The 23,465-nt window shown below is 41.5% G+C and overlaps 1 protein-coding gene across 1 annotated transcript in view; it reads left to right on the top strand.

Annotated features, from left to right (window-relative positions):
• The window catches only part of LOC117826497 (receptor-type tyrosine-protein phosphatase mu-like), a 191,731-nt gene that overhangs the window by 131,738 nt on the left and 36,528 nt on the right, over positions 1-23,465 (top strand). Inside the window, 6 exon segments of the mRNA XM_034702595.1 lie at positions 4,256-4,563; positions 7,094-7,174; positions 7,857-7,883; positions 10,812-11,005; positions 16,152-16,239; positions 17,264-17,340. Of these exon segments, the coding sequence (XP_034558486.1) occupies positions 4,256-4,563; positions 7,094-7,174; positions 7,857-7,883; positions 10,812-11,005; positions 16,152-16,239; positions 17,264-17,340 (775 nt within the window).

The following is a 23,465-nucleotide window of genomic DNA, read 5'->3' as shown; positions in this document are numbered from 1 at the left end:
GTACAATAATGGAGAATTTGACAAAGAAGTGCAGAAAAATAAATTTAACATAAATGTTATTCATTGTGCTGTCAAGGTCTTCTAAACATGCATCTGTTTTTAATGTCCCCGATAACATAAGGTTATTTGTGCTTCTGCATTTCTTTTACCCAGGTTAGTCTTGTACTTGAAGAGATGATGAGCACAATTGAATGTGAGGACATTCTTTATTTTGTTGTGTAAGAAATGGTTCGCAGAATCAATAAAGCAATCAAGCAAGCAGATAAACAGCTTTGTGCATCACTGAATAGCCTCTGCATTCAGAAATAGTCAGTTTTTCTGTTATTTCTTAGTAAACACAGAAAAATAGATGTATGCATGTACAGAGGATGGACAGATAACCTCATAGCAGAATGTGTTAAAGGTGTTGGCAATGAGACACAGAGCAAACAACTACAGAAATGCCCCCACTGGGTTAATCAAAGATGCTTCTGCTGCCCCTCTCAGCTGCATGTCAGTCATCTAATGCGCACACACCCGTGTGCTGGGCATGTGTGTGCATCCTCTAATGAAGCTGTCTTTGTCCCAATGTCACAAGGTTTAGGCTGCTCCGGCGCTGAAATGAGGCCCACCATGCTGAGCTGCTGAGCCGAAGGTTTTGAAGCTCTTGTCTTAGAAGTTGCAGCAGCATCACCTCCCACAGAACAGACATTCTGGCAAACACATGCAGACATACAATCCGTGCAAGCTTGCTTTTTTGTTGTAGCTGAAGTCATGGAGTTAGGAGCTGCTCTGCGCACTGAGATCCCAGATATGCCGGGCCTGTCATGTACTGAACTGCAGACAATACCTCTAATGAGAGTTGCCTAATATAGTCACCTCCAGTGTTTGCTCAGTCTTTACTTCTACAAACACCTCTGCCATCTGTCTGTATCATCCTCCACATATGCACATTCAGTGATGTTCAAAGAAATATGCGCTGCTATTATCCGGTTTGCCTGCGAGCGATGAGTCCCATGCATTTTTTGTTGAGATCTTTCCCGGTGCAGCTAACTGTCAGGGAATATGATAAATGATCTATTTCATCAACATGCAAAAACACTCTACTGTACACTTCCTTGCAGGATCTCTGTCGGCATATCAGACCCTGTGATACAGTCATCTATCATTAAATTTTCCCTCCTTACAAATGAGGAGAGAATAGCTTGCCAATTAATCTTCATCTAACACCCACGGTGCCTCACAAACATCCCAGTATTGCTGGTGCTTTCCTCATTTTGGCACAACCGTCCGTGCAGCCTCGTTTATCTCCAACGCTGGTGCTTCTACTGTTCCACAGGCCAGGAAAGCGGAAATCCAAGTCTTAGCAGAAATCAGAACAGCGATACAGTATTAAGGCCTGGATTATAGCGGTTCCTAATAGTCTTCTCCATGAGTGCACACACAGTGCCGAATCAGTCTCAGTTTTGCCTGGGGTTACATACAGCTCCCCCCTCCCCTCCTCACTTCTTTTACAATATGAAGCTATAACAGAAAAAAAGAGACACGATTGCCATTTTGTTCCCTGCTCTAATTGCAGATTAAAGACAAAAAGTGGGTCCGGCAGATGAAAATGTCGCTACTTTGTCACTTTGCTTCCTGAAGAACGGATCTACTATTAGCCTCACGTCGGGGCCTTCAGAGCAAATGACTGTTTGAAGGCAGCGGGGGCTTGTTGCCATATGGCACGAGACAGCCACAAAATTGAATAAACAGAGGAGATTTGCGAAAACAAAGCAGCAGGAGTGCGTCATTAGACAGCAGTTGTCCGTGAGAGAGACTGCAATTCAAATAGGCAGAGGGGGTCACACAGAGAGTAACAAAGTGCGAGGATCAGTGTGAGGGCTGCCATAGTTAATTCTTACACCGCTCGCTCCCCTCCAGCAACAGAGCGGTGGCAGGCATCAGATAGAGCTACAGTATGCTCCAGCTCAAACTGTTAACCATTTTTCTGCGGAGGTATATATATGAGGGTTAACTCCTCTGAGCGGAAATATGATGCATTATTTATCACCATTGGGGAACTATTCTTATGCAAGTGGCTCCTTTCTTTGAGAGGTCAAAGATCAGCTTCAGAAGGGCATGCCTTCAGGGATTGAGAGCACAGAATGTTCGCTGGGTCAGAAATTGGTCTAATGGTTGAGAACTGGTCTGGATGCAAACTTAACTTTAAAATCAGAAGAGTTTTCATTTGTTGACTTTACATTCAGAATGAATGCAGAGAGATGAACAAACTGTTATTGAAGCTGATGGTTCTTCAAGTGACTGCAATGTTTCTTCTAGGTTGTTATAATCAGGTGGAATTATGAACAACCTTAATACTCCCAAAATGTGTTGCACAAAGAAAAACATTTAGAAACATAGGTGTCACATGTGGCACTGGTTTAGCTCAGCAGTGAAGTGTTCACTCCTATGTCTATAGTCCGCAATACAGCATAATCCATGATTCTGCTCTAAGCCAAGGCCTCTTGCTGCATGTCATCCCTCACTCTCTTGTCTCTACATTTTCTGTTCCCCTTCAGCTTTACGATCAATAAAGGTACAATGCCCCAAAAACGTAGAAAAGCGGTAGTATTATGAGCTAAGATCATAGACTGTGAAATGATGAACAGAGAAACAGCTACCCTGAATGAGACCTATATTTTAGAGCTCCAGGTGGTGACTGGCTGCAGTTTAGGTCTTAAACCCAGACCTCTCCATTATAACAGATGGGACATGGGTCAGACTAGAACATTTAAATACTATTAGTATTTTAAATTGTAATATAAGGTATTCAATGTTCAAAAAGACGATTGATTCACAGCTCTGTTGACAAAGTGTAGTTGAGTTTAGTTTGTTAGGACAGTGCTCATTAATCAACATTTCAGCTATATACTTAAGCATTAGCATTAGCAGTTACATTCACAGTCTGATTCTTTAGCCCTGTACTAAATCCTCCCTTCACAATATACTGTTCAGATTTTGTTATGGCTGGTTTTGAAAGATGCTTATTCAACATATGTGGATGAGTTTTGCTAATTCCTAAGGTGATATAAAATTCTTAACATGGTTATGACCCTGACATACTTCAAAACACTGAAGTATTTTGTTGTTTTATTTTATTTTATTATGTATTATTAATTTGTATTTTATACATTTTTTATATGATTTATATATTTTATTTTATTTTAAAATTGTCAGGAGTGTTTGACTCGACAGACTGGGTAATGTGTTGGAGGAGTTTGTTGGATCTTATTATATCTTATTGTTTTGTTGAATCTCTTTACATCATGTAGACACTCTGCTGAATTGTGCGACACAACTGGGTATCATCTGTGTCCAAGTCAAACAACACAATGTTGCTCTGTGTAACTTTACCTGGATGACTCTGGATGGAGAAAAGGAGGGGACCTAGGACTTAGCTTTGAGGGATTCCGTGCAACAGATGCATGATGGTTGATCTTGCTTTGTTTACAGAGACAGAGGGGGTTCATTTAGGGATAGTCTATGTGGGAGACTTATTTGTCTCACTGTCTGAAGAAAGGCTGCTCCAAAGCTTCAGACCACTACAGAAGCTGGTTGTGTTGTGACCAGACACAGGCAGCACTCTGTAACTGTAAGACCTTTAAGCCTCACCTGATGTATAAAGTGGTTATTAGTTCAACAAGAGTTATCCATTTAGACAGCTTTACAGGTGATGTGTTTGATCTGATCAAGTGTTTAATTCAGTAAAGGGACGCCATGGCAGGTGAGATCTGAGCTCAGCAGCTGTGTTTACCTAATGAGACTCAGTGTAGAATATATGTGTGTGCATGCAGGTGCATTTGTGCATGTGTGTGTATGTGCCTGCTCCATGCACAGTGCTTTAACAGTGTTTGATCAGGAACAGATTGCTCGTAGTCTCAGGCATGTCAACTTAAAGTAGGTCAATAAAAGCAGGTTGACTGTTTCAGTTCACTGTTCACAACTCTGATTCTTCCGCCCCCAAATACTACAGCTAATTTTAAATCATCAGGGCCACTGATGTATTTGGGTTAGAGTGTCACACCTTTCCATATTCTCAATGATTTATCCTCTGCGGCTTGATAAAGCATCTGGAGCCTAATAAAAGCTAATGTGACCACGGCCACAGGGGCACATTAGCTCAGCCATATCTCATTACATCTATGAGTCATCACTACCAGCATCATGTCAGATCAATTCAAACACAGTCACTGTCTGTCTGATTGTTTGCTTTTATTTCATCCCCTCTTTAAAGGAAATTGGCCAAGAAGCGCAAGGAGACACTGAACAGCACCCGCCAAGAGATGACAGTGATGGTCAACTCCATGGACAAGAGCTACACCGAGCAGGGCACCAACTGTGATGAGGCGCTGTCCTTCATGGACACCCACAACCACACGCTGAACACCCGCAGCGAGTGTGCACTCACACTGAACGGTCGCAGCGAGTGCGCGCTCACACTCAACGGTCGCAGTGAGTGCGCGCTCACACTCAACGGTCGCAGTGAGTGTGCGCTTACGCTCAACGGCCGCAGCGAGTGTGCCATGACTCTCAACGGGCGAGGTGAGATGGGTCCTGCATGAGCCTACCTGCTTTTTAAAGTCACACTCACACACTCACATACACACACACACAGCAAGCAGGGAGGAAGCAATTTATTTGGTGTGGTCAGGTGAGAAGGAAATCAGACTCGGCTGCACAGGAAATATTCACCCTGGGACGGCTTAAAAAATGTGAGAAAGTCAGGATACAGGAACACAATCAGCAAAATCTTCAGTCTTGGTATTAAATCCTCTTTAACTGAGTGAAAATATTTTCTATTGCTTTAAGTAATCACAATATTTTATTTGTTTTGACCTCTTTTTTATAACATAGTCTCTAAATTTGTTGAATAATGGGCCAAAACTCTGAACAGAGAAGTGATGATTTATTGTCATTAAAGATGTTTTTTCTTTGTGTCATTTACCACATCCAGCCACACAAATTAGTGCAGAAAATCGACTATTAATGAAGAACTGTCTTAATGTCTCTTCTGTGTTTATCAGCCTCTGCCTTGTTCTAACTGAGCCTCTCTGACTTGTTTTGCTGGTGCAGTCAGAAGGGAAGCAGCTTCTTCAGAACAGTTCAGCAGATTTTACTTTTATTAAACGAAGAAGACTTTGATTAGATTTTTTAAAAAGATTGTTAGATTTTTTTTTCTCCTTGCTCTTTCAGTGGGAGATTCATCTGCCTTCACAGGCTTCATGGCGTTTGTTCCAGGCTTTTTAAATATTCCCTTTATTAACACTCTTCAATTATTCTTTATTTAATGAACTTACATTAAAAGTTTAAAGTTTTTTTGTGTTTCAGTCAGGAGAAGTCCATGGTAGTTGTTAAAATAATAGTCTGAGAGGAGTCTTGTAGAAGGTTCATCAGGTCTTAAACTCAGCACTGCTCTGTCTCCTATTCAACAAGAAGAGCCTCAACACGTACTAGCTGTGCCCTGCTGTGATAACCTATTAATTTTCTCCGTCCCAGGTTAAACTTAATACTTTGTTGATGGACAGCTGAGCTAAGTCTGCACCCAGGGCTTGACCTGGTATAATCCCAGTCAAAACCATCAGATTAAAACTCCACAGCAGCTTCTGTCTCCACACCCCTGCAGGGGCTGAGCCCCAAAGATGCTCTGACCTTGATTAACTGTCTGTTAGTGTGACTGTTCAAATCTGGCCCTCTGTCTGCCGGCACCAATGATTTAAATGCATTACTTTTTTTTCACTTTACCTATCAGTTTAATGCCCTCAACACTGTACCTAAGCTCTCTCCATGGTCTCCTTGACCTTATATGACTGTCAATGGTGTTATTTTTCTGAAAACATCACAGCTGACAGATTAAAGTCCTGAACACACTGTGCCAATAACACTAAACCATCAGTTTAACAGCTGAGGCTGTGGATGCTCTACAAGGAGCCTATATTCTGTTAAGAGTCCCTATGCATTGTATATCATATTTGCTCATATTAGACCACATTATAAATGGAAATGTTGCACTTTTTTCCACCTCTGAGTTTAATTCAGATCAGTTTTTATTTTATATTCACATCAAAACGTACCTGCAGATCATGTTGTCCTTAATATTGCTATTAACAATAACCTGAAAAAAACTATTCAATAGTTTCTATTTAAGATTATGGTTAGTTAATTGTTTGATAGTTGACAGAAAGTTAACAACCAACCATTTAAGCAGTTGGTTGTTTGTTTCATTTTTATTATTTTTTTTTACTGATTTTCAAATTCAGATTTTCAATTCAAATGTTTCTTTCTCACAAACTGTTATCCATAATAAAGTGCCTGATGAAATGCTTTTGAGACAAGTCCTAGGAAATATACATATTTATCTACATGAAACAATTTTAGAATACAGAAAAAGAACATGGAATAGGATAAAATAGAATAAAATAAAATATTAAAAATTAAGGCATGAAATGTAGAGTATAAAAAAGTGTGAAAGTTAAGTAAAACCCCCAAAATAATAATGGTCCCCTAAAATGAAGTGTCTCAATCAAATGATTTTGAAAGCAACCGTAAAAACTGTTGGTTGTTTTTGCACAAGGAGAATATTCCAAGGAGTTGGAGCCACAAATTAAAAGATGTGATCCTCTTGTTTTCTACCTCATACGAGGTATCAACAAGTAGTGTTGGACTACAACACTATATTCCAAACAATGTGTTTCTTTTATTTTCTAATGTTATTTTTGTATTTTTCGTGATTAAGATTGTACATTTTTATCAGTGTATGTTTTGTTTTCATGAGTTCATTGTTGTTTTTTTGGCAGCTTTGCACTTTGTTAAATTGACAATACATAATATAAAAGCTGAGTTTGTGCATTGAAAGGATATCATACATGTGGGCTGAGGCGTAATCGCAGTTAAAAGCATGAAAAGTTGGCAAACATGAACGGAGAACAACGTAGACTCTGGGGGTTAAGTGTGATTTTGTAAACAGAGTTTTAATGATGTAGTCATAAACAGTGGTACTACTATTTTTACTCCAGAGAAAGTTGTGCCAGATCTTTGACTGCCTTGTGTTTGTCTTCTTGTTGTCCATCTTCAGCCGGATCATCACCGTCCTCCTTCACGCTGCCTAAAGCCAACACTCTGAGTTCATCCATCCCCACCAACTCCTACTACCCAGGTAAAGACACACCTTCTAATCCTGTTTGTCAACAGAGAAGTCTATATGAGCAGTGATATTGAGTGAAACCAGAAGGTGTGAAGTTCAGTCATCAGAAAACCTGCTGAAGTGTAAGAAGGCTTTAATAAGATGGTGTGTTTCAAACAGACATGAATTAGTTTCATGTTTTCTGTAAGGTTCTTTTTCTGTAGATTACAGACTACAGCATACTGTACAGTGTGCGTGATGACATTAGAGTTAATGTTTGCTTTTTGAATTATAAAACGATTTCACAACTGAGAAGGTAGATAAATTAACTTTGGATGGCTTTACACTCTGCTTCCTCTCTGCTTAGAAAATGGGTGTTTCATATCACTTTGTCTAGATGGGATTTAGCTGTTCAATTATAACTTTCAATTTCTCCGAATAATATGCATAATTGTAAGTCTTATGTCATCAGATTACAGCTCATTGATTAGATGGAGTTAGATTTCTAATCAGCCAAACTTACTGTATAATTAGCTTTTCTGAAAACAGGAGAAGTTTCTTGTTCTGCTGCTTGGCAAGAAACCAAAAAACAAACTGTCCATTATTGTTGTTGTTGTTGTTGTTGTTGTTGTTGTTGTTGTTTTTTGGTCTTCTTTTATTTACTGCGACTCTCTTTCCTCCTCCAACTTCTGCACTTGTTTTGGGGTATGAGCAGATCCCTTTGTGCCAACTGCCATATTAGGTGAGCCACCTTTTCTTCTTCCATTGCTGTTGATTATTTGCTCTTATTTGTACATTACAGAATATAACAGGATATGTCATAAGGTGCTGGTTTTAAAGACTTAACTGTGAGGATGAAAAAGAAGATTTTTTTTTACCATTTTCAGTTTGGTTGGCTTTTTTTTTTTTGTTTTTACTAAAGATGGCTTCCTCACCTTCATACCTGCCTGCTGCTTCTCCTCCCCCCTCTTCCTCCTCCTCCCTTCCTCCCTCTTTCCCTCCCCCAAAGAGGGGGCTCTCCTGGGCTGAGGCTGGCTTCACTCCATCCCATCCGCATTGCGTGTCGTGCGTGTGATGTCACATACATGTTTGACCTCTCATATGCATGGACAGACATGTGGACTGGATGTGGGGGAGTGTCTAAAGGGGAGGGGTGGGGGGGCAACAGGGGGGTGGGGCAGATTGCCCCTGCGTCAGGGCTACAGCGTGCTGAAGCCAAAGCAGCTGCACTGAGACACAAACAGATTAAAAGGTGTGAGAGGGAAACAAAATAACTCTCTCTCTTTTTGCCCCACACACCAAAACATTTCCAAAGCGGGATGCGTTCGGTCTGAACATCTAACGTCTTCCATTAGCTGTGCTGCCCTCCCCTCCCTCCCCACTCCTTTCACTATGCATTTAACTCCCTCCCTCCCTCCCTCCCTCCAAAACAACAACCTTTTCTATTATTCTTTTTAATGTCGCTCCCCCTGCCTTTGGCTAACTGCTAGTGACCTACTTGTTTTTGTTTTAGTTTTGCCCGTGTTTATCCACCCTGTGCAGGGATACCATAAAAATATCAAAAAAGAAAAGGCATTTTGTTCATCTTTTTAATTAATATGAGCCTTCATGTAGTATGCAGAGTAGCCCAAAGTGCAGCAGAGTAGCCCAAAGTGCAGCAGCCTAAACTAGAGGAGGCTTTTTGTACCAGCGCACCACATAATGCAGCTACAAAGTGGGGCACGAGAAGTGTAATAATTAAATACTCAGAGAAGAAAGATGCAACAAGCAACACAAGTACATTCATAGGAACAGAACTTCAGTGTCTTAAAGCTGCATCTTTCATCATTGCTGCTGTGACAGCTGCGTATGTTAGTCCCACATCTAATGAAGCATGAAACAATTAACACCAAATTACAGCAGCCCAGAAAAGGTTATATGCTCTCAGTTGTGACACATGCAGTCACAGCGTTGTCTCATCAGCTGAGGTTAACGATCAAAACTGATTAGATCATAAAAGATTCTTTTGATTCCATCACACACTCATGTTGGAGGAGAAATAATAAAAAATGGTATAAATACAGGTGTCACCACAAGCACGTGCAAAATATAATTATAGCAATTAGAGGAGAAAATTTGAAATGTCAGACTATTCCAAAAATAATTGGCATCATTAAATATGCAAGTCACAGATCTAAAACAATTACAGCTCGTTCCAAAGACAACCAGTTTTCCACCATTATTTTCTCCCTTGAATCCATGACTTCCTTGTTTTTGTTCTTTTACTTTTGTCTTGCACTGTTGAAATTGCCCCATCCATCCACTCAACATCCCCCCCTGACGAGGCTTTCTATGGAGGCAGTTTGGACTGAGAAGGCATGTGATCTTGCCCTTTAGTGTAGCTCTAAAAAAAACTCTACTGTAACAGGTTCTCATGCTGTATTGTTGCTTATCCCCTCTCTCCTCTCTCTTCTCCTCTCTTTCTCTTTACATACGTAACCTCTTATGTATCTGCTATCTAAAAAGTGCCCATTAATGGTAAGTTTTCCCAAGTGGGCCCTGGGTTGGGGGAAGGAGGTGGTGTTTACTCAGAGAGCAGGCCGTCAGTGAGAGGCTGCTTCTGACATGGACATTACGACATTGATTGCATGACCAGTGGACATGTTAGCATCTCACCGCCCTCCGTACCGTGCCACCAAGCCACCATTAGCCTCTAGCATGGTCTACAGTGCCCCATGGCAGTATCACCCCATGCATTCTCCTCCCATCTACGCTTCCCTCCTGTTATTTTTTCCAAACTTTCTTTAGGTTAAATTTGTTTTGTTCATATTTCGGGGGGGAGGGGGGGGTAATGGGTAGCAGGGGTTGAATCCACGCTGTGTCTGTGTGATGCTTCTGACGGTGCCTGCTGCAACATGCTCACTGTGGCCCACCGCACCCCCTCACATCCTCCTCCTTCATGTTTCTGGACACCCTCCATCGTCCGCTGGCTCCCCCACAGCATCTGTGCCTCATGTCTGCCACTGACTGGATTACAGTATGAAGGAGCTGGAATGGACTCTGACTCTCAAATATGAGCCGCAGCCCAAACCAGCATACTGTAGAGCCAGTAAAAACAAAGTCAACTTGTTGTTTTACAGCATCTTCATGTGGAGTTTTACAATCACTGTATACTGTCTCTTCCAGCTTAGGGCCACTGACTCCTCTTTCTCTGACAGCAGCCATATTTAATGCTAACTGTGTTCTTTAATGGCTCGAGCCTGTCCTAGAGTACAGTAGGCTTTATTAAACATTTTGCAGCCACACACTGAGACAGATGGACCTGAACCTTCCCACCACATGACTCATCCTATTACTCAATGATGTTGTGTTGTTGTGACCATCCATAACAAACAGATTACTAGTTGAGAGTTGTTTGTCAATCTGGAGGATGGTGACATAATGCTTAACAGTAAATGAGATAATGTGCCATCTGTTAATGGGAACAGAATTAAGTGAGATATGAGCTGGTGTGAGTGACAACACCTAAGCAACTTAAACTTTATAAACCCATAAACACAAAAAAAAATCAGTCATTTCCTGCTTCAAGCACTATGTCACCCAAATGGATCTAATAATAATCTGATGAATGTTGCTTCTTGCCTCTTTACCTGACCTGCTCTGTCCCCCTTTCTGTTTCTATGTCCCCTAGACGAGAGCCAGAACATGGGCAGTGACACCAGCAGCCTGGTGCAATCACACACTCACTCCCTGAGGAAGCGGGAGCAGGTCGACGTGCCATACCAGACGGGTCAGCTGCACCCGGCCATCCGTGTGGCCGACCTCCTCCAGCACATCACCCAGATGAAGTGCGCCGAAGGCTACGGCTTCAAGGAGGAGTATGAGGTAGGACGTGGCCCAGCTGTCTCATTCCCCCTGTTATAAAGGTTACAAATAAAGCCCGTGATGGACTTGTAACATCTCCAGAGTGTCTTAAGAGGGGATGTTTATCAGTCTAACACCAGGCTTCATGTGTGGCCGCCCCACTGCATCTGTCTCTCTGTCCTCCTGTCTGTCTCTCCCTGTTTTTGCACCGCACAGCAGAACTGTTTTGTTCCTCCCCAGATGCACTTTTATGATAAATTGTTAATGTACCCCGTCACAGTGTGTTTACGGTGTGATTTGTCTTGTTGTTCATCTGTTCCTTGTTGCTTGCAGGGAATGTGCATTTGTATCTGTCCCCTGTGAGACTCAGCTGTAGTCCAGCTTGAAATGCAAACCCCCCACCCCCCCCCAAAAAGTGTGAGGACCAGCTAGCTGCATGTTAGCCACAACCCCTCCTTAATCTGAATCAGGGCCGATTAGACCTCGACAATGACAGCCTGCTGCTCTCTCAAGACTGTTGTCACACAACAGCATCGGTAATGTGACACCATGCCTCTCGCTGACACCAAAACAAAAGATTTTGCCCCAGAAGAGCATCACTCTCATTTCCTCTCATTAGTGCAGGAGGCTGGCAGGGCTTGGCGCCACTCCAGCCGTCCCTCAGCACCACAGCAGCCAGCCTCATCTCACCCTGAAGCCGTGCTGTAACAGGCTAGCTTCAAGCTAAATCCCTCTTTTAAAAATCTAATCTGTAAATCTTTAGTTTCTCTCTCTCTGACATCACACTCACTTTTAAACAATTGTCTTGCCTCTTTTATTCCTACATCTTCAGTCTTTCTTTATGACCTTTCTACAACCTCACTTTACCTTTTAACACCTTATTCTTCACTCTCTACTTTTCTAAATCTCTTTTATCCTTTCACTTCCATCATCTCCTATTTCATAATTTACTTATTCACACCTCCCTCCTTGCTTCCTCTCCCTCTCTTCATCTCACTCCCTCCTTGGTTAGACTGTGTAGGCCAGATTTATCAGTAATTAACTCCCCACTTCCCTCTCATGACTACAGAATTAAATGATGCAGCCTCCCATCACTACCTGCAGCATCAGATCATTGAGGGGCTGTAGTGCTCTAGGCTGTCCTCCGGGTCTAATCCATTATGGATAAAGGTGTTCCATGAGTCCAGCGTTAGTTAGATGCAAAACAGTCCATCAAAAAGAAAACATGCCACAGCTAACGATTGGCCCTTGTCTCACCTAGCTGTCACCTGGCTGTCCATAGACTTTTGCACCAATAACTCATTGGAAGCTAAAAGTGTGTAGCAGAGCTTACTCTCACACGGCTGCAGTGTCTCTTGTCCTCCTCCTGTCTTCTCTCTCTCTCTATCTATCGATCTGTCTTAAGGTTAATGCCCTTTTTAACCCTTTATTTCTGATGATGAGATTGGAGCCTCGTGCACCTCTAAACCTGTTGACTTACACTGTACCATATCTCTCTCCAAACCATGCTTCTTGTTATTCTGTTCGTTAACTTTGGATCAGATAAACGAGGTAAGCCAACATTTTTGGTTATTTGTGAACTATTTCTGTAGATGGTATTTCAAACCTGACAGACTGATGGTGCTTGTTGGCTCATTTTAATAATAAGCCCTGTGGGATTCAAACATCTCACATGTACAGTATGACCTAATCTGAAAAGGGCATTCACCAATACAAGCTATGCAAAGTGACCAAAGCATTTTGATGAAGAAATGTAATAAGAGTGGTGTTTTCATTTACTTTGTCATGTGATTATGATGTCAACCCTGAAATGTTTTACCCTTTAAGTCGAGTCATTCCAAGTTCAAGATACAGTATACCTGCATTACTCTTATACTGTATGGTAGCCTCAGTGACATCACCCATTCAATACTAAAGAGGGTTATGTAAATCATACATCGCAACTACACCCAACTTTCAACCAATCTACATGAAGTAGCAACCGCCGTTGTTTAAAAATGAATCCAATGTGGATGTGTGAAAAGCTGCAGTTCCTCGACTGTCCACTTGAAGCTGACTCCAAAAGCCAAGGAATCCCCATTAACACCCATGTTACAGCTCAGTTGTTTCTAGGTTGACTCAAAGTGAGGCTGAGTCAGCATTTTCAATAAGGAGACCACCTCTGTAGGCTTTAAAACCCCTCAGCAGAAACCAACAGGTGACGTCAATGAGGCTTCGCCCATTTTTCCTCCAGTCTTTGATTGAGACTCAACAAAAGAAGATGAGTTATAGAGAAAAATCCCACCCATACAGGTGCAACAAATAGAGATGAGCTTCTGAGATCTAAAGGGATTTTGGACCAGGCTGTAAACATGTTTGATTCCCTGGTCAAGATTGGCATTTTAACATGGGGAACTAATGGGATTGGGGGGACTTTTAGAGTGGACACTCGGAGAACTGCAGCTTTCAGCACTTCTGCATTTGCTTCATTTTTTAACACCAGAGGTTGCCACTTGGTTTAAACCTGAAGTGCAGGGTTGTTTCAACGGAAATCAATTGTCTCAAACACCAGCTTACTCAACAAGTCACTCTTTTATGCCACCCCGAGGCATGACATGGCTATAACTAAGAAATAGTGAAAGGGTAGAATAACTTATTTCAGATCATTTATATGATTCTGTCTGACAGAGACACTGTGGTGCTGGCAGAAAAAATAACTCTAATGAGGATTAAATTGGCCATCATTTCAGCTTGATATTCATAACTTCAAAATGATGGATTCAGTTTTGATAGGTTAAACTATTTTTACAGGTTTTGATATTATTGGCCCCAAACAGTTCAATAATAATAATAGTAATAAGTATATTTGTATTTGTACTGGAATCAAGTCGGTAGTTGTAATTGGCTGAATCATACTTATAGGTATCAAAACATCACTAATGTTGTAAACAGAAACAGTGAGATCCATTAATGGTACAGAACTCTATTGTTTATTATAACGCTTTTCAAAAGCACTCCCTCGTTGATAAAACTGAAAGAAAGAGCCAAAATGATCAGTCACTTAATAAAGAATGGTTATTTGAAAAGAGAACAATGACTCAAACATTTTCAAACACTATTCTTTTCAATCACAAATGAGTGTTTTTCATTATTGCAAAGCCAAATCAACCACAGTACTGAGTGAAATTGCATCACTGATCATAAATTAACTGGTGATTGTAAAGCTTCATAAAGAAATGATGCCACATAACCCTCCACTGTCATCCTGTATACTTTACTAAAGCTTTATAAAGCCATGCTGGACACAAACAAAGCATCTGCATGTCCAGATTGTCCTGCACACTGACAGAGTTTAGGTGAACAGAAAACAAGTTTCAGCTCTTTTAAAGAAGTCGTCTTGTCCTTATATTTTAGTGAAGGTAGAAAACTGAAACTCAGTAAGCTCTAAGTCTGTTTGAATGTGTCTCTCTTTTCACACAGTAAATGATTAATTCATAAGGAAGCTCACTAAATGACTCTGCTTCTTTGTGTCACCACGCTTTTACATTTTTATTTCTTACTCCGCCGTGGTGTGTGCTGTATGTTGAGTCCTGTGTCGTAGACGAAGGTTTTCTCTCAGTGACTAAACACATACAAAGTACTGCTTTTTCGCTCACAGTAAGTAGTTACAGGCGAAGAAGCAGCACCAGCAGACAAACTGTGCTGGGACTGGAGTGCAGCAGGAAGCCTGTAATTAAGAACATACTAAGTTGGATCTGGGCCAGTGGGAATAATTTGAGCGGTGTGAAAAACTACCTGCAGATGCACCAAAGTAGAACAACGACCTTTTGCTACACAACACTTTTTTTCAAGTGGAGCCATTGTTTTTCAATCACTGTCTGGTGAATTTTTGAAGCTAATTATCCTCCAAAAGGGTTTATATCCTTTATATTGAAAGCCTCAATAAAATCTGCACCTCTTGGGATACAAACTACTTTATTGGCATGATAAGTTTTCTGAATTCAGCGTCCAAACAGCCTGAAGAATGAGACTACAACGTCCCAGGCTGGCAGGGTCACTCAGTTTAAGAGAGAACTATGATAAAGTTGGCAGGTAACACCTTTTGGCTTGAGGATGATTTGTCTCCAGATGCTTGATATGAGACCTTTATCCTTCAGGGTGACAGAGAGAGCGACATTGGCCCATGCATTTACTGGAGACATACTGCCACAGGAGGAAAGGCCCGTATAATCCATCTCTATGACACGTTTCCATCTTCTCTGGAAGGATGGGACATATTTTTAGCATATTAAAGCTGTTTCTCAGTGGAATCACTAATCCTTAAGACTTCATACGGGGAATATGTCCTTGTGTCGTGTCTGTGAGACCTTTTATTTGCTAGACAAACGGCCTGCTGCCTGCCTTAGCACTGAGATGAATGAAACCATCAAGTCGTAGAGCAGGGATGATTGAAGATGACGTGAAGCTCTCTTAGACTCTCAAACGAAGCCTCGAAACAATCTGTTTAACCTCCGATAAATGCTCTTGAATCTTTTCTTGCAGATGGTCTGCATTCTAATGCATTAGCTGACTTTTCAAATGTGCATTAGCTGACTCTCAAAAAGACGGAACAATAACATGTTTTTGTCCAGACTAGTCTGCTTGGAGCCGACCCCAGCCGCCCGTCCTCCCCTTGCTGAACAGCGGTGGACTGGCAGTGGAGATGTATTTTCATAATTTGGCTTAATTGTGCCTGGTGTGCCATCAGAATGGAAATCTCCCCAGCGAGGGATGATAAATATTTCATGAGGGTAATCTGAAGCAGAGCAGTTTTGATCTGCAGACGATGAGCTGGCTTTATTTTTCCCCGCGACGAGCTGATTGAGTCCTTCAGACGCGGCAGAGCGACAGCCGCTGCGGTGGCTCCGCCTGGCAAAGCAGCGCAGGGGGAGAAGTTTGAGCGTGACTCCCACCGCTCTTGCCCTAATGGCACTCTCTGTTTGACACAGCGCCCCAGGAACCGCCATCCACTCTATGTTTCATGTTTAATAATGACATTAATATGTCTCTCTTCTTAGAGCTAATGCTCCCATTCTTTTTATTTGTAGAGCAGAAAGAGGAAGACTATTCTTATGGTTATCTTTCTGAGTGCTAACACATGACACCATATTTACCTCCCTCCTCCCTCTCTCTGTTTCTATCTTTTCAGAGCTTTTTTGAGGGACAGTCTGCACCATGGGACTCTGCCAAGAAGGATGAGAACCGCATGAAGAACCGATATGGGAATATTATTGCATGTGTGTACAAAGCACCTTCTGAGTGCTCATAAGGTTTTTTTTCTTTGTGTTTGTGTGTGTGTGTGCTGTTCTCAGTCTTCAGGCTGATTTATTGGCCAGGCTTGTGACTCTGGATAACTATAAGCTGCTCAAACACAGTTTTATTATCAGCCAACGAGAGCAGCTTTGACCTTTCCAATCTACTTTTATATTCATCTTCCTGCAGTGTCTTTTCAGTTATGAGGAATCAGCCCTGCAGCGCATGCTGCATGACATGCAGCCTGGGCATGAAAATGTTGAATTAGATTTCACAATTAATTCACATTAGTTATCCACACATGGGCTGAGCGGGAATGCAAAATGTCCAAATAATGCTGATTAGACGGTAAAATCACTGGTGACAAGAAACCCATGAAGATGGATTTCAAGGATTGTCTTTAAAGGACTTTAAAGTTACGTCAGGTGAGTTAGGAATGCCAGCATCATACATGAAATACCAAATTTGACCAAAGTTTCCTATTTAATTCTTTATTTAAACAGTTTCAAATCAAAGGCTGTATTGTTTTCATGTCTCAAATGTATCTGACCATCAACTGGTGTTCTTGTTGAAACTTCCTTTGTTGGTCCAGTCCATTATAAAGCATCAGCATTGAGCAGTCATTCCACTTTCTATTACTTGTAACTGATTGACTAATTCATTTGAAGGTTCATGAGTTCTTCTGTCTTGCATGTTTCACGCACTGAATATTGGATTTCATATCATCAATGTTTAAACGGATGGCAGCGTCACCGTGTTGGTCAAACAGCCTCCGTCAAATGACTGAGCAGGCATGTTTCATTTCTGCAGCTTTGTTTTCACTCGTGCCAGAGTATGATGCCAGCCTCCTTCCACTCCTCCATCACCGCTCTCTGTCTTGTATCGTTTGTGTCTCTGCTCCTCTGTTTTTACTCTGTCCCTCTGTCCCTCTCCGCCTTTTCTTCTCTTGATGCCCTCGTTAATATGATTAATTCAGCGGCGGTTTCTTCCTCTCTGCCTCTCTTCCAGATGATCACTCCCGTGTCAGGCTGCAGGCCCTGGAGGGGGAACAGAGCTCCGATTACATTAATGCAAATTACGTTGATGTAAGTACACACACCAGCCAGCGCCACCAACGCAAAGGTCACTGCGCTTCCTCTCGGGGAGAGAGAGGGCGCTGGTGCCGCCGTCGCGGGGGGCCTGAGGGACAAAGCAGCCCTGACTGCCTGCCCATCACATGCACACACACAAACACACACACACACACACACACAGACAGACAGAGACAGTAAAACACACACAAACACACACACACACAGCGCCTTTATATTCAACTTTAGAGGGCTGCTGTATCACTCTATTCATTGGATGTATTAAGAGGAATGAGGATCAGAGGCTGACAGCGCTGGGAGAGAGAAAAGGCAAACCAGCACTCAGGAGAAACTGAGGTTATGGTTTTGGACTTTGCTTTGAAAAACAGAGAGAACACGTTTTGAAAACTCAAAAAGAGAAGGGGGGGGGGGGTTACAGATGATTAATTAGCAAAGTTAGAAAACTAGAACTAATACAGCGTCACAAAAAGAGCTTTACTGTGCCAGGAACATCAGAAACAGAGGCAGTGGAACCAAAATGATTATAAAACAGGTCTAGACTTTGAGTTCGGCTGCTGTAAGACATGACAATCATTTTTAAGCTTTTATTCTTCAAGTGAAAGATTCAAGAACACAAAAGAGTCACACACAGACAGTATTCTGTCAGAAAATGAACATTTTCCTTCTGTTGTTCTGCCTCAGTGATAAAGGTTTGGTTAAGTTTTGGCAGCAGCTTGAACAAACTGAGGTATCCTGGTCGCTGTTTGATTGTTGCCCTCGAGTGTCAAAGTGTTTATGTGCCAATCAGACACACAAGTCTGACCCCTAAGATGTTTAGTTGCATGACCACAAAGTCACACAACTGCTGACTTTGCTTCGGCATGAGGCAAGTCATAATTTGCACAATTATGTCACTGTCATTGTCACGTCTGGTCATTTTAGGCAATTAAACATGCAACAGAAGTTGTCATTTTCTTGGGGACTGAGACTTAAAAACTGCCGAGCTGCTTTTTCGACTTACTTTGCTTCCCATCAACATCATGCAGCTGCCATCTTGTCTGCTGTTAGACTCTGAAAAGTCTCATGGACAGTCCAGTGAATCAAACTAGACACAGCATCTTTTCTACCAAGGTTTAAATAGATGCCTCACCACAGGAGAGTACTTTACCCATAGCACTTACATGCACTTACATGCACTTGAGCGAGTGAGTGAGCATATACCTTTACAGTAAGTAAAAGTCATTAAAAAGTGGCGTGAGACATGCCTCACGTTTAAAACAGATCTAACCCACTTAGCTCACACAATAGAGAAGCTCCTGAGCTGACCTGATTTGCTGTTGATAGCAGTGTTGGTAGCAGGATGTGACCAATCACAGCAGTTCATTGGTCTCTTCGAGCAGATGCTTCCGCTCCGTGTGTAATGGCTCGGTGATGTACCTGACTCCCTAAGTGGTTTTCTGCTCAGGAGAGAACTCTCACTCCGTCTCTCATCCTCTCTTCCTCCGCCCCTCTAATGTGGTAATTTGTAATCTCTTGTTACGCCTTCAAACATAAATTCATAATGCAAGGTGTGCCACGGCAAATGCAGGGGGCTTAAATTATTTACCTTTCCCGCTATTCAGTTTATGGCCCATTATGCTGCGAAAAGGGGCCGCTGCAGAGAAGACTCTCACAATAGAGAGGGCCCCATTATAAGATAAGAATATACGCATATTAAAGAGGGTCCTGATTGAAAAGGATTTCCACCGCTCCGTCGGCTTCATTGAAAAAGTACTTAGTAGAAATGCAGGCAGATGGGTAATGATGTTTTTGCTCTTCAGAAAGCTTTTTAACCCATCTAGAAGCTTGTCCTGCCCAATAAAATCTTATGTGTAGAACATTTCCCACAGTGTTTGTTATTGTACTCCATTATACTGCCGATTATTTGGAGTCATGTACGAGTAGGCAGAGCCAGTTGGGTATGTTTCTTTTTCTGCTCAGCTGATTGAGTATTTTCATAAACATTAAGGAGGCAAACAGCTCTTTGTCTGCTGAGTTTTGTTTCTGTGCACATGGGGCACAAAGAGGTTTGCCCGGGTTATGCACTGTAAGCAGTGCAGTGATGTGCTATAGAGCTGCACTGTGCACCGAAACCAAGGTACAAACAGATCTGTCTACAGCTCTTTGTTTCACTAACCATACAAAGATGTAATCCACATAACTGAAACTTGAAACATAACTGCAAACGGTTCATGGTCAATGCAAAATACTCAAACTGAGTATGTCTGAAAAATGTTCCCCCCCGACATATTTGTGTTGCTTTTCCTACGACAGCCACTCTTGACAATTAGCGTGATTACACTTTTTATGGTCATATTTGGAGAACTCAAAGCCTTTTATAAGCTAAGACAGTTTTTCGGTCATATAGTGCAAGTAAACAAAATTTGAGATAGATACTGATAGAATATCGGAACATGATGTTGTTTTCTGTTCAAGAAAGAAAACAAACCTATCTATGACCTTGAGACAGCATGTCAGTAATTTGAAACTAACAACACTTGGGACACAGCACACACACTTGCATTTCCTAAACTCAACCTCTCAGATCTCTTTCCTATGACAATGGAAGGCGTTAGCTTCCACTGCTAACACTACCTTTTTACCCAGCTGTGGCAATACTTGATTGTGATTGGTCAAAATCCCTTGACAGTAGTTATTAATTCTGCATAGTTAAGGCAGCACTAGGAACAAGCTGATCGCACACGTCAAACATATACAATCAATCCACAGAAAGGAGTTACGGCACATTAGTGTCATTTTTGTGATTTCACCTCTGCCTGTCAACAATGTGGCAAAAAAGGTTACTTTCTAACACTATCGATAGATAACATGGAGGGTACTTTTGATTTAACTCTCAGTTTATTTGGAGAGCACAAAATGTAAGAATCGTGGTTAATGGATGAACTAGTCAATGGCAGAGAAAAGACAGCCAGACATAGGGAGGGATGTTTAACACACTAAAAGCTAAGGGAAAGAGACGTCTATCAAATTGAAGAAAAAATACAAAAAGCAACTACAAACCAAAACACAGTGAGCTTTGGCAGAGTTACAAGACTCCCTAAAACTTACGGGAAGAGGACCTTACACAGGTGCTGCTGTTATTTACTGCATCTGTTAAAAATACAAATGGAAAATGTTAATGTTAGGACTCTACCACAAATGAAAATGATAAGTTGGATTTTAATTTAACTTGTAAGTAGGCTTATAATAATACTGTTAACATGAAGGCACTACCAACAAGATTGATACCTAGTGATGGTTTGTCTTTATCCGAAGTTGGATGCCGAGTAATAAGTGAACCTTCCCGGAGGTCAGTGTCTTATCTCACTCTGTGGAGACTCTAAACACTCTGACACACTGACAAATAACATATTGACATTATTGAAAAAAACACATAACGTCTGATAGACTGTAGGCTATGGACTTATAAAGTCTTTTTGAATCATGATTCCTTAAAATAATCAGTGTTCACTTGAAGCCCCTGATGAATGATCACAGCTGAATGTTGGCATGAGCTGTGCAACGTTACATCAAGGAGCAACGGTTGTTTTATTTAAGACGTTAAAGGTATCCAGAAGTAGATGAGTTGAATGAAAGTTAAATAATAATTTTGTGTAAGAAATTAAATACATATATTACCGTTCATATACCTCTATTATGTTATGGTCCTTCAGGTTTCTCCTGCGACCCCTGGGGAGCTTCTTGCCCCACAGATTGGGAACCAATTCTGTACCAGATGTGCAGAGAACACATGTAACAATGCAGAACACACCTTAAGGCCTTTATACTTCTACTTTATACTGCTCAATAGATGTGGATAATAACAAAAACTTGAGATGAATGACAAAATCACCCCAAAGCACCTGACACGCAATAAATCTTTGGCTTGTGGGGCCCCTAAGGGTCCAGAGCTGCAGGCTGATTTTTTAGCCTGTTAATAATGCAGCCCTTTTATTCCCTCTGATGACTGTGTAGCATGAGGATGCTACAGTCTCTGGATCATAAAGAAATCATTTCACTTGAGCACCATTGGGGCAGTGTGTAGTCCTCGTTTGGGAAAGCAAAGAAGTAGTTTATGGATGCTTCTCAAAGGTGATCGAGTTGGTACCCCAGATTTTCAAAAGTGGGCTATCTAAAGATATTCAAAGCGAAAATACAAATTCATGCCCGCAGACTAAAACATCTCTTACTGCATATTTTAGACATGCAGCACATAACTGTTGCTGGAAAGAATTAATATAAATGATCATTGTAATGAGCAATGCAGCAAACCACAGAGAGAATAACACATATTTAATTCTCCTTTAGTAATTTACACATCCCTGGAAACAAAGCATGCGCAATTAATAATTCCACACGGACATTTCTGCATTTATCTCTTTGTGCCGATCAGGAAGAAATGCTCTCGTGTTGAATGTAACGTGTCTAAAAAGCAGCGAGTCCATTTATAGTAAGCTCTACTCACCTGACAGTGACTGTCAGGGCCCCGCTTTCTTCCCGTCTCTCCCCCTCTAATCCGACAGAGCGCCTGGCCCCCACTTTACTTGACAGAACTTACATGAAAGCACAAACAAATCTCCTCCTCAGTCCAGAGATAAAGAAGTCATTAAAAATGGAGGACAGTTGAATAGCTGAAAGAGCCCGGTGGATGAGAGAGAGAGTGAGGGAAATATCCTTTGTGTCTTTTCTCCCTTCATTGGAGGAGCGTTAATCACAGTCCAAGTTAAATTGAATATGAGTGAGATAAGCAGAGCAGCAGGGGTGTGTGGAGGGTTGCCGGGGAGGGGGGAGAAGACAATCAAGAGGAGGCAGGGCCTAGGAAGAGCCTTTAAGTCCTAATGTTTTGTTTCCTGCCTCATATCTCTGGAGAGGAGACAAGGAATTGGACAAATAAAACTTGAAGGGATTAGAGTAATCCGTGAGACTGGGGGCCTATTGTGAAGATCAGTGCTGTTAGTTGTATCTTGGGGATTATCAACACTTTGGCTGCTCACTCCAGAGGTGTGCTGCATATAGAGTGCGTGATGGAGAGTGTTTATGCATCTGGTATCCAGCAGCATCCATCACAGGCTTTCAGTAGAGAGAAATAAAGGACTGATAGGTTTACATTAAAAAAACGCTGGTAGACTGACCAAGCAACATATAAACATAACTCGCAAACAATGTAGATGCAGGGAAGTTAATATTTTGCTGCAGAAACATGTGGCATTAGAAAAGAAGCAGCTATTAGAGCCCTGGAAACTCACATTAATGATCTACAGTCTTGTGTTTAATCTGTGTCTCAAAAATAACAAACAAATTTCAGTCCAGTAGCATTAAGTTTATTCACATTTATCGATATTTGAATTAGGTGTAATTATTATGAAAACTGATCAGTTAAATAACTGTCAGTGGAAGGAATAGTCAAACTGCAGCTATTAAGCTAACCACACCTAGCATTAGCCTCGTCTGTAGCCGATGTCAGTCACATCTGACTCGTTATGCTGTTAGTTCATGTTGTAGTTCATCTATTTTTTAGTCCTGGGTGTTCAGCACTTAAAGATGGAGTTCAGTTCTATAATAAAACGAAGCAAGCTAATGCTATATTGCATTCATAGCTTTTATATTTTGTTTAACTTTTAGTTAACTAGGAGAAAACGCAGGTTGAAAAATATGTTTTAAGTGTCCTCGCAAAGACAGGCAGCAGTCAGGGTTCCCACGCGTCCTGGAAAACCTGGAAAACAGTTGACCAGTTTTCCAGTACTGGAAAACACCTGGAAAATGGGAGAAAAAGTCAAATGTCCTGGAAAATCACATATAGTCCTGGAAAATGATTCCAACATGGCTGCGTGCGACCTGACCCTATTAACAAAACACATCCCCATTCATTGAAAGTTGAGTCCACGCTGTGCTGGAAAAGACAGCGACACTGCACAACTTTTTTCACATCTTTTCTCCTTCACTTCATAATCATACATTCACAGAAAACGGGGGTATATAAGTTATGTTTTATGGTACATTAACCTTGTAGAGTGCTCTTTTGATTCAAAGAGTCTTATAGTTAAGTTATAGTGTGACCAGTGGAGTCGGGCAGAGAGCTCGGCGGTCTGTGCCTCACAACT

The sequence above is a fragment of the Notolabrus celidotus genome, chromosome 15, assembly GCF_009762535.1.
Source record: "Notolabrus celidotus isolate fNotCel1 chromosome 15, fNotCel1.pri, whole genome shotgun sequence".
In the NCBI taxonomy this organism is placed as follows: Eukaryota; Metazoa; Chordata; class Actinopteri; order Labriformes; family Labridae; genus Notolabrus; species Notolabrus celidotus.
The sequence above is the reverse complement of the archived record's forward strand: the minus strand, read 5'-3'. Positions and strand labels throughout refer to the sequence as shown.